Consider the following 11,401-nt stretch of genomic DNA (forward strand, 5'->3'; position numbering starts at 1 on the left):
TCTCCAGATAAATTATCAAACGACTTCAACATTTGGCGATGGTGCGCTCAGAATAATGAGAGCTTGTTTTTCATGTTGTTGCTCTTCATGCAGATCCTTTTTCTGAAGGCACGCTAAGGGAGCTGACAAAAAACGCAATATGATTTATAAACCCAAAATACTTTCTGCCATGCTTAAAGATGTTTTTGCCAAAAGCGCTGTTCTTGACATTTCCCATAAAAAAGCACGAAGGTGGTGGTGTCAGGAGATGGGGTGGGGACGTTTGCGGATCACCCGCAAGGTGCCATGTGCTGCCATCCATGGTGGTGACGTTTGGCGCAGGTTTCGCATCGCTGCACAATTTGATGTCATCGTCAGATCTGCCCTGTGCTGGGAAATGGGACCGTCAGTGCTGGGTAAGGAAACTCATGCTGTCTCTGCCCACGTCATCTCTGTGTACTTTAACCAGGAAAAGGAATATAAATATAGAGATGATGATTTAGACTTTAAAATGCTGAGGATGGTGACGATGACGCAGCCGAGAGTTCCTGTCTGAGGTAGGATTGAAAATGTGACTTTAAAGCTAATTTCTACTTCTGGCACAGGAGATCAGGCAGCAGCTCCATCCCTTTAGCTGTGACAGTGACATGCCTGGCTATGATGGCACAGAAGTTCTCTGAAGTTGTGCAGCCACCTGGACCTGAGGTGCCCATCACTGCTTGCCCATAAATCCTCCACCAGGCTGGATGTGGCTCTGGGCAGCCTGGTCTGGTGGTTGACAACCCTGCCCATGGAAGGGGGGTTGAAACTAGATCACCTTTGAGGTCCTTTTCAACCCAGGCCGTTCTATGATTCTATGATCTCCTCATGTAGTTCATCACCCCATGCTGTCTGCACACCTCGCTGGTGAGTATCTGGCCACACAGAGCCAGCAGATCAAAACACTCTTGAGGGGTTGGGGACTGTAAAGCTTTTTTGATTTTTCTCCTCATAGATCAAGGTGCACTGCTTACCCGCTGCTAACATGGGCTTAGTCAGCGTGGAATTGCATGGACAATAATGTTTTAAAGAGGAGCTGTGAATCTTTTAAGCAGGGGTTGCAGTGCCGTGGCTCAACGTGGAGCTTCTCCCTCTGCAGTTTGCTCCAGCAGAGATGGGGACTTGCCTCTCAGGTCTTACCCCACACAGTGTCAGCATGGGACGTGCTGCTTCGGTGACACAACCAGATTTAAAGGGGTTAGGAACACAGTGGGCAGCTGCCCAGATTATCCTAGTGTGACCTATGGCAACCTTCTATGCCTCCATAGACAAAATCTGCTCCAAGATACAGGCAATAGCTTCAGTTGCATCCCCACAAGGGACACAGCACAAGGTGTGAGCCCAGCAATAACCAAGGAAGGAACAAAACCCGCTTTCTGCACTCTATCTTTCCTCCATCTTTGTGCCTTGCTGGGTTTTTCTGTTATCACAGAGTTAGAAACATATTTGTAGTCTGTGAGTACCATTAATTTCCATTTTGCACTTTGCTATGATCTCAAAGCAAACCACCCTGGCTCTTCAACTTTTTGATGCTCTTGAAAGCCAGGGAAGCTTTGAGCTTGGAGCAGTTTCCCAGCTACATTCCTCAAACAAGGCCATACTATGGTTTCTCTGTGGCCATCCTAGAGGGGAATGAGAAGATTTGGCACCTTGCCCTGATTCAGACTACTAACCTAATCTAGTTTTACAATGTTTGGGGTTATATTAATGGGCCATGTATGCTTTCACTTTTATTACTTTGATCCCTTAGCAGAGGCGTGAAGTGCCAGCTTAAATGCTTCAGATTTATTATTGTGATGGAGGAGAGAAATATCAGTTTCTTATAGGCCTATTAATCTCATTAATTGTGTAAGCTCGACGGCTTTACCTGGAAGCTTTGCATTGTGTTTCATCTGTTTTTCGGAGAGAAGCAGGAGGAGAACAACTAGATGCAATACACTATCCTGTTAATAGATCAACAGATGATTGTTGTTGGCCTTGCAGGAAGTAGAAGCTATTGCTGCTAATTTACTCTCACAAAATGCAAATTTTGAGGATGCTGAAAATGTTTCTTAATGATTCATACGACCTATGGTATCTATCGGTGAACCTTATCCAGGGACAAGGCTTCGGGCTGGGTGCTTTGCAGACAAAGTGGAAGATGGAAATGTCAATTGCCACTTGTTCTGTTAAACCTGATTCATCGAAACCTGAAGTGGGACTATCTTGAACATATCTAAATTTCCACATATGCTTTATGCATGCAAATCACAGCTGTGGTGCATTATGTTGCACCCAGAATACCTGGGGAAAAAATAAACTCAAAGTTAGGTGCAAGTGTGAGACTTTTTTTGGTGAAAACCACAAACTTTACTTACCTTTTCCCTATGAGGGAGTCAGATCCTAAGGACAGGAGTCGGTGTCAGGTGAACTTCCCTGACTTTTAGGTAGAACTAGAAGCAGGAAACAGCGTAAGGAATTTTGCTAAAAGAGTTTCTTATTGTGAGCATTTATCATATGGGCACAAATAAATAAATAAATAAATACTTACAAATCCTCAGGTTAACCATAGATTTCTTCCTCCTTCTCAGCTCAGATGTGATTGATTTGTTTTGCGAAGGAGATTTGCTGCCCTGTGAGCATCTTTCCCACCCTGTATGTGAAACACCCTTAATGAGCATATTTGATTGCTGTTTTTTAGGGTTTTTTTCTCCTTCCTTCAGCAGTTCACACAAGAACAGTCTTCCTCCACTGTCTGAAATCTCAGTAACCTGTAGCTGTGCCCCAGGAACCACAGCGCAGCCTCCTTGGGAGCACTTGGGAGCTGCTGGATTGCCCCACTCGGTTGTCCTTTTGCTGAAGGAGCCTATGGACCTCATGTCCAAAGCCCATCAACTAGAAATGTGACCAAACCCACTGTTTTATAGATATGTGATAAAGGTGGGCATAGAGGGTACAAACTCAATAATGCACCAAGGATTACCCAGCGATACCTGAGGTACAGCTCCACGCTGAACCTAGAAATCCTAAGCATTAATCACAAGCTATTCTTGTTCCTCCTTTTCATGACAGTGTTGTGAGAAGGCTAATTTTGTATTAAAATTGAGTTAGATCAATGCAGATTCAATGAAAGCGGATGCTACGCTTTGCTCTAACGGAATCCAACCCGGAGAGCTTTTCTTTGCAGCAGGAACATGGGCTAATCCGCTTATCAGTTGGAGTTGGAGGTCCTGTACGAGTTGCACTGAATGTTCAATTCAAATGAAAGGATTTTCTTGGTGAATAAGAGAACACATAGTGAATGTGCAAATAGTCAAATGTTCTCCAGATGGTTTTGATAAATGGTTTGCTTACTATGGTGTTTAAATCGAGCCAAATTCATCTTATACCTCTGTGGTTCTGTTGGTCAGGAAGAGTCTTTAGGAATACACTGAAGTACTTTTGAGCACTGGTAAACACTTTTTTAAAAGGTAAGAATTAGGGGATTATATCAAGCACTGGTATGATTAGTACTGCTATGTACAGTATCATGAAAATAAATTGCAACACAACCTTCAAACAAATTATGATTTTTCCTATAAGAAGTGTTAGAGGCTCTTCAATGTTTCCTCCAGCTTTAGCTGTAGACTTCATTACTCTGCACTTCCTAGAATTAAATGCAACTACATCAGGAAACTGAATGTTCGAGGTAAAGGTGCCATAATTTATAAAAGCTTCAGTCTCCCCAGAGGCTCTTGCAGAGTTCCCATCTGGAGCCCTTGTACATTGATTTTTCAGTGTATACACCAAAAGGAATGCAGCATTGGAGGCCGCTGAGTCACTGGCTGGCACCTCTCTACCACTGCATGAATGTCAAAAAAAAGATTTCTAGTGTTTTCATTCTAAGGGAAAAGAAAATAATTTAATTTTTTTCGGCGTTGCCTCAGTGGTGTGGTTTAACATTGAAGGAACTTGCAGAGCCCATACTGCTGTCACGGCACTCTGTAGAACTGAACCAACAAATGCTGCACTGCCCTTAATTTTGTAGCAGTAAAAAACAATGCTCTTACACAATAAATAATGTTTTGATGTAAATCAGTGGAATTTATTAATCCTACAGAAGACTTTATTGGATAAACTTGACCTAAACTTGACATCTGTCTGAATAGAAGAAAATAGTGTCCTAAGAACTTCAGTTGTAAGAACATTTAAAATCTGCTAAGAGGAAAAATTAAGAGCTAAGCATGTAGAAAAAGGAAAAGAAAGCTACGTATTTTGTAATGTATTGTGCTAGGATTGTATCTTCTTTGATTATAACAAATTTCTTTGAAGAATATTTTTACTTAAAATGCACTTTTACTTACTTTCCCTGGCAGACAGGCTTTAAAAATGATGTATTGGAGGAGGTAAAACACTTCAAGTGTATTTTTGAAATCTTTAGACCTTTGACTACATTTGCTATGATGATACAGACTTAACAGTAAACCCACTTGAAAGACATTTCCATGGAACACTTTAAACGAAATCAATTGGTACTTTCATAATGGCAGCTGAATGTGCGTTCTTGCCATTTTCCCATTTAACAAGAAGAAAAGGCCAAACAAGAACCAATTAGTCACAATAAAATCAGCTTTGATGACATTTTCACTCCTGAACTGTGGTATAAAATGGTCATCTAAGAAAGAACTGAAAGGATATGTGAGGAACTGGGTGGTATGACTGCACGTACATACATACACACTCCTGAGCAAAAAATGATCAGGTAAAGATGCAGCAATGTAATTGCTATTTGGAGAAGATATACTGTTTTTGTGTTTAAACATACGCATAGAGCTTCGCTTGATTTTTGTTCCACATTTTAACTGGCCGTAATTTGTCTTTGAAGTCTATGCAGGTTAAACCTTCTTTACATCCTTTGGATCTCAGCGATGTTTGTGTGCTCGGGTTACCCAGTTGGCCCTTCCATGGTAAGTCATGCTCCCTGGTTACTGGAAGATCAGATGTTTCATTTATTTTATGTATCTGTTGTTGTTGTTGGTTGGTTTGTTTTTTCAATTAAATGAAAGGAACTTCTATTGAGGCTACTGAGTAAGTACTATCTAATAATATCTGGATAATATTATCTGGAACGGAGCTTGTTTTTGCTTTAGCTACACATAAAATCTGCAATCCTATAAGATTATCATGTAGGAAATCTGCTGCATATTGGATGTTGCGTGTGAAGAACTTTTGCCAGTGTTGAAATATCATGCAGATAAGAGGGAATCATCAGTCTCCCCCCATTTCATTTCAGTTCCTCGTTGACATCCAGTAGGTAGAATAACAGATGTGTGTTCATTTCATTTGTTGAAAGGTAAATTATAAACCAGTAAGTTTGTTAGTCACTGCTATTAATATGTGCAGGTAAAGGAGAAACACCAAGTTGGGAAAATTATTCTATAGAACCGGTAACACCCTTTGGTATTATGGACTGTTTAACTTTCTTAAATCAAAGTGAGTATGCTATTTGAAGGGAACACTGCTAACAATCCTTCTGTTCTCAACCAAGGCAGTATGACAGGTTGTTGATCAAACAGGATATACACCATTTCAGACAGGCTTTCCAATGTGGAACGAGAAGTTTTATTTCAAGTGACATCCAGTATTCCTGCCTTGGACAAAGACTTGTTTTTTCAGTGCTGTGAAGTAGCTCTTGAAGTCACAGCTCCGATTTTCTGGGTTCCCTGCACTGTGCTGTGCATCACTGCTTTTTCATTAAGGAGATCTGTCTCTGGTAGAACACTGGCTACTCTTACAGTGGATTATTTTATTGTTAGACTTTATCTATCTATCTCCTGCTTCCTCTGTATGTTTTACTTGTGTCAGTGCTGAATCACCTCTCATTTCTGATCATGCAACCATCTCCCAAACAAGAACGCAGTACTGAGAGGTTTAAAGGGATGGCACAGAGCACACAGATTTTTGGCAGGCAGCTCATCAACAAGTGTGTAAATCATGGCATGATGAAAGATGCTCACAGCCTCTAGAGACATGCCAAGAAATATCTCCATTTAATTTCAATGTTAATTTAAGTCTGGTTTAAGTTTTTGTGCTGTTTGCATTTTATGATGTGAAGTGCGGTAAAAGGAACTTGTACTTAAACCTACGTGGATCTTAATCCAGGCTTTTTACACTTCCTATTACCACGTTGTCATTATTAAATGTAACTACCACCATAACTGGTAGTAACTGCTAGAAAGCTTCTTTTCTCAGACTTCTGCTTTACAGCAATTTTCATTTTCTCTTCTCTGTCGTTGAAGCTGAGTGACTTCACACGAGAGGTAACAAGATGCTGTTACGTTGCTAACTGAAAAAAAATCTCATTTTATGCCAATAAGTATGCATGATACTCTAGGGAAACCGCGCTGCATGTCTCAACAGGTCAGCATCACAGGAAACAATTCATTTCGTAAGCATCATTTGAGCAGTATCAGTATTTTAAACCTGAGATGCCTCAGTTACGTGTTCTGTAAAGCTATGAAAAAAATCTGATTTTGAGTACAACAAACCCTTAGCAAATAGCAGTTCATACTTGTCATTCTAAGCATAAATTGTTTTTCTGTTTCTGCTTTGCTTTTCATACCGAACAAACCCTGTCAACCGCACAAATCCATAATTTTACCTTCCCTTATCTCTCTCTTTTTTTCTCTCTTCAGAGCAGCAATCCTTTTTATTTGAATTGCCAGCTGTATGGAAAATCTGATTACTGCCTGGTGCTGCTGAATAGCTGCTTAGCCAAGGTGGGCAGGAGCGAAGAGCTGGCTCTCCTAAAGCCTCCCCTCCTGGAGATGCCTTTCAACAAACGGTCCTTTCGCAATGGTGTGGGATCAGGAATTAAAAAAACTTCCTTTCGAAGAGCAAAATCATAAACAAGTGTTCCAAACCGTACTCTCGGCTTTAGCATCCCATGCCTAACTTTGTGCTTAAAATCACCTTAATGCTTTTCTCTGGTAAAACTGTCAGAGACAAACGTATCCGTGTCTTCATCTTGTAAACAGATGTTTATTTCAAAGAGCACAAGCCAAGTGGAGCAGATGGAAGCGCTCAGAACGGGCTTTGTTTTTGGAGTTACAGTATCATAAAGTTTTGTATGGAAATGAATGTTTTCATTTGGTTAATTCCCCTTCTTTGTAAAGCTACAGATTCAATCAGCTGGCTCCTGATTAGCACAAAGGCAGCTGTCCTGTCCCAACCCCTCTCGTTGCTGCCAGCTGCTGTGACAGCCTTCGCACAGATCTACGGGGTGTTTAATTTCTCGTTTCTGAAAGGTGTGAAGGGCCACGGCTGAAACAGAGTCTGGTCCTGCTTGCAGCTTCTGCTTTCTTTGTAATGTTGTTATTTGGCATAACTTTATTGGGAAATAGTGTCTTTGGGTGTCTGATCTCGGGAAGTCATGCTGAGGCAGGGTACCAGCAGCTCCCATTGCCTCAACCAATTGACTTGTGGAGGGAACACACTGATGAATTGTGTTTCTGCTCATGGCTGCAGGTGTGGCACAGTGACTAGCAATGCTCTTCTTAATTCTCCCTAAAGAATTTCATAAAAGATTCGTTTGGTCTGAAAATATGTAAGCATTTTGTGTAGGAATGGTCATCTGCTGTGTGAGGTTTCCCTTGTGGCTATCTCCTCCAAATGCAATGTTCCAGGCTGTAACCTTGCTTTGAAAACGTTGAAAATTATCTGTGCAGTGCGTTTTGAACTGAAATTTAAAATAATAATAAATAAGTATGTGGACCCTTTCTAATATTGCCTTATTAAATATCAGGTTGCTGTTCCATCAGAATAAGGCTGGGTGACACATCAGCCACTGCCAGCAGCTCTGCTGCTGCATTTTGCACCATGAGCCAGTGGAGCAAAGAGACCTGAGCATGGAGCAGTGCAAGTGTTGCTTACCTGTATAATCAGAGAATCACAGAATGTCTGGGTTGGAAGAGACCTTCGAGTTCACTGAGCCCCACACCCTGCTGTGGGCTGGGTGCCTCCCCAGCTCAGGCTGCCCACGGCCCATCCATCCATGGCCATGGACACATCCAGGGGTGGGCACCCACAGCTCTAGGCAGCAGTGTCAGCACCCTGTTGCCCTTTGAATAAAGGAATTCCTCCTCACATCTCACCTAAATCTCCCCTCTTCTAGTTTAAAACCACTCCTCTCTGCCCATATCTGTACTGACGTAGTGAAGCCTCACACGGTTACAACCTGCTTAAGCACTTTGACTCCTTTTGCCCTCTCCCATGCTGGCTGCTGTGATTTCAGAGGCTGCAAATGCCGTGCTGGTGTGAACTCCTGCTCTCACAGCCTGGGAAGCAGTGTGGCAATGTCTTTGGCAGCGTGAACATGAAGGTGAGGTGGGTATCCTGGCCTATGACAAGTAGGTGCCAAGAGGAGAGGTGCTTCCCTGCCCAGCACTACTTCAGGGCCTTTTAATTAAGGAAAAGAGGTTACTGAGGTGGAATTATTCCCTTGTGCAGATGTTAGGAGTGTGCCCTACATCTGTGTGTGCCTGCACTCAGCAGCACGGTCCTGCTGCAGTGCAGACACCAGGGGCTCTGGCCCTGCAGCTCCCAACACCACCTGGCTTCTTTTTCCGGGGGAAAGAAGATAATAATAAAAAATTCCAGATTTAGCTTTCTGTTGGGCTTTCACATCCATTAGAGTAAACTTTGTTTCTACATAACAAAGTATGTTCCTGCCTTGGTAATGTGTGATAAACTTGGTTGTCTGTGATGCTCCACAGCCATACATGCAGCCAGCTCTGAAAATCAACTTACTTTTTTTGTGCAGGTCTGCAACCAACCTATGTAGTGTTTTGTGATTGCCTTTGAGCAGAGGGTGCTCAAAAATGTGGATTCTCCTGCTGCCCTGTAACAGCAGTTCTGCTCTTAGTGGTCTACTCTCACCTCACCCAGCACTGGTGCTGCCTTCAGCACAAAATGCTAAACTCCCATCTGAACTTTAAAGGTGGTTTCATGTTGTAAGAAACAAGAGAGACCTCAGTGATCTCTGTCATTACTCTGCAAAGGCATTTTGTTGACATTTTTTACTTTTTTCTTTGCTAAACTAAGAGAAAGCACAGAGCAGACCAGAGGGCAGGCAGAATGATGCTATGTTTAGGACTGAGTGCCAGGCTGAGGAGTTGGAATGCTTCACTCCATCACAGGCATTGATAGCTGGGACCTCAGGTGAGCCGCTTCATTTCTCTTCCAGTTCTCCAGCTGAAACATAGCATTGCTAACTGGTCAGAGGGAGTTTTACCCTGCTTTGTTCTAATGTTTTGAGGCCTTGGACATAAGCGTCCACTAATGGGAGACTTGAACAATTAGATGACCTGGTGTAATAACATCTAAGTTCCTTGCAACATCCTAGTTGTGCCCATAGAGCTCTAATTGCAATGCTACTATGCACAATGTTCGTATTTTCAGTGTGCATCCTGGAAGTGGGGAGAAGAGAGGCATGGGCACCTCAAGGGCTGGCACAGGGCTGCTCTGTACCCAGCCTGGGTCTTGCTAATGAACTAAATTGATTTCACAACGCCCTGGTGTGGAGCAGTGGGGATGACCATGGGTCAGACAGACAGACAGCTGTGCACATTGGCCACTGCTCCTCTGCCTCCTACAAGTGATCTGTGCCTTTGAACAAGGTGGCCAATGTTCTCCACAGGGTGAAAATGAACAGAGTAGATCCAATAAAATCTGAAGGTGTAAAATCTATCTGAAGACCGAAGGAGGAATTAACATTTATTCTTCTTCACAGATTATTGGCAAGAAAGGCATTTAGATTACCTGATGTAATGGCATCTAATTTCCTTGCGAGATTGAAAATTAGATGTTGTAATGACATCCCAATACTTGGCTTTCTGATTACCAAGCGTATATTAAAGTACATATATCCCATTTAGATTTCCTAATTTGCTATTATTTGCCTGTAGATGATAATTTATTGCCTTAAAATACTGGAAAGAAGAACTGTCTTGTTGCTTTAGGCCTGGATATAGTTTTGACCTTAACAAAGAATGAGACGGAGATGAGAGAGTATATTAGATGTTGTTATTACTGTAATAAAATGCAGATAAAAATCATAGTGCAGAAAGACTGTAAGACAACTATTAAGCATTTGTCATATAAAGAAAATAAAAACTTAACTTATCAGATATTCTGACACTTTAAAGATTTGTCATGAAAAAATACTTCTAACAGCAAAGCGTTTATGCAATATGTCATTGATGAGCTGTCTGCCTAAGTGTTTAAAGAGTTTGGAAAAAGATGAAAAAAACGTCAAAGATGGGCTTTTTCATTAGTTTGACAGATGAACTCACTATATTTAAATTTATATTTAGGAGAAAAACAGTACATTTTTAACAGGACGAGGTGGGCTCTTTGTTCTGTCCTGACCTGGTGGTTGGTGATCCAAGTCAAACCAAAGCATGTTGACTGAAGAAATGGCAGAGCTATAATCAGGCTGTTCACTTTGCTGTTTGGCTTCATAAGATGCTTAGAGTCAGGGGGAATTTTTCTGCCTGTGTGGTGATTGAAAGACTTCTTTTTTTTTTTTTTTTCCTAATACCCTACTGGATTTGAAGTCATTGAGTTGATTAAGCTTAAAATTAAACATATCTTAAAAGCTCAATCGACTGAGACCTAGCTTCTGAACGTCTTCAGCATGAACCTTCCAGAGGACATAAAAGGGCTCGATAAGATAAGAAATGAGCTATCGAGTGCTGCTCTTGAGACATCATCCTCAACTCCTTGAAGTCAACAGAAAGCTACTGAGAGTCTTCAGTGGGCTTTGGATCAGACGTTTGGCGTATTAACAGTAAGAGTATTTGTGTTCACCCGGTGAGTCTCTATGGCAACACCTCACAGGAGCTGTGTGCTCTAATAGAGTTTTCTTCTCCTTGATTTTGGTGGCTTGTGCTTCCTGTCTGCCTTAGCCCACCATATCTCAATCTGGGGACCTTGGCATTGCCAGCATTTCAAAACCACGGCCAAACGCTGGGCACTGTGCCTGGCTCCTTATTTTCATTAGCACCCAGCACACCTTAATTAGCAGCGTGGCACTCGTGTGGAGCCAAGGTATAGAAGAACGTGTGTGCAAATTTATTTCTAAACACAAAGATGTAAGAGTGAACGCTATTGCAGTGATTTCCATCCTCTCCTTTTCCTTTTAGCAAGTGGGCGATGGTTGTGTGTGTGTGTTTTGGAGTTTCATTTGTCTTCAAGTAATATCACAAAGTAAATGAAAGGGAAAACGGGACTCAAATACGTATATTTTGTAGTTATGCAGACTAAAAATGAGAATTTCGGAGAAAAATGTCCCATTTTAGTAGTATTCATTCCCCCTTGGTGATGACTTCATTGATAATCCTCTGCAGTGCCGTTTCTGAATATG

At 41.8% G+C, this 11,401-nt stretch overlaps 1 protein-coding gene across 1 annotated transcript; it reads left to right on the top strand.

Annotated features, from left to right (window-relative positions):
• Positions 1-1,490: 1,490 nt before the first annotated feature.
• NPS (neuropeptide S) lies at positions 1,491-7,746 on the top strand. The gene is made up of 2 exons (XM_031554528.1): positions 1,491-4,943; positions 6,672-7,746. Exons 1-2 carry the CDS (start codon positions 4,905-4,907, stop codon positions 6,882-6,884), a joined length of 252 nt encoding a protein of 83 aa, XP_031410388.1. The 5' UTR covers positions 1,491-4,904; the 3' UTR covers positions 6,885-7,746.
• Positions 7,747-11,401: the final 3,655 nt, after the last annotated feature.

Source organism: Meleagris gallopavo, chromosome 8, assembly GCF_000146605.3.
Source record: "Meleagris gallopavo isolate NT-WF06-2002-E0010 breed Aviagen turkey brand Nicholas breeding stock chromosome 8, Turkey_5.1, whole genome shotgun sequence".
In the NCBI taxonomy this organism is placed as follows: domain Eukaryota; kingdom Metazoa; phylum Chordata; class Aves; order Galliformes; family Phasianidae; genus Meleagris; species Meleagris gallopavo.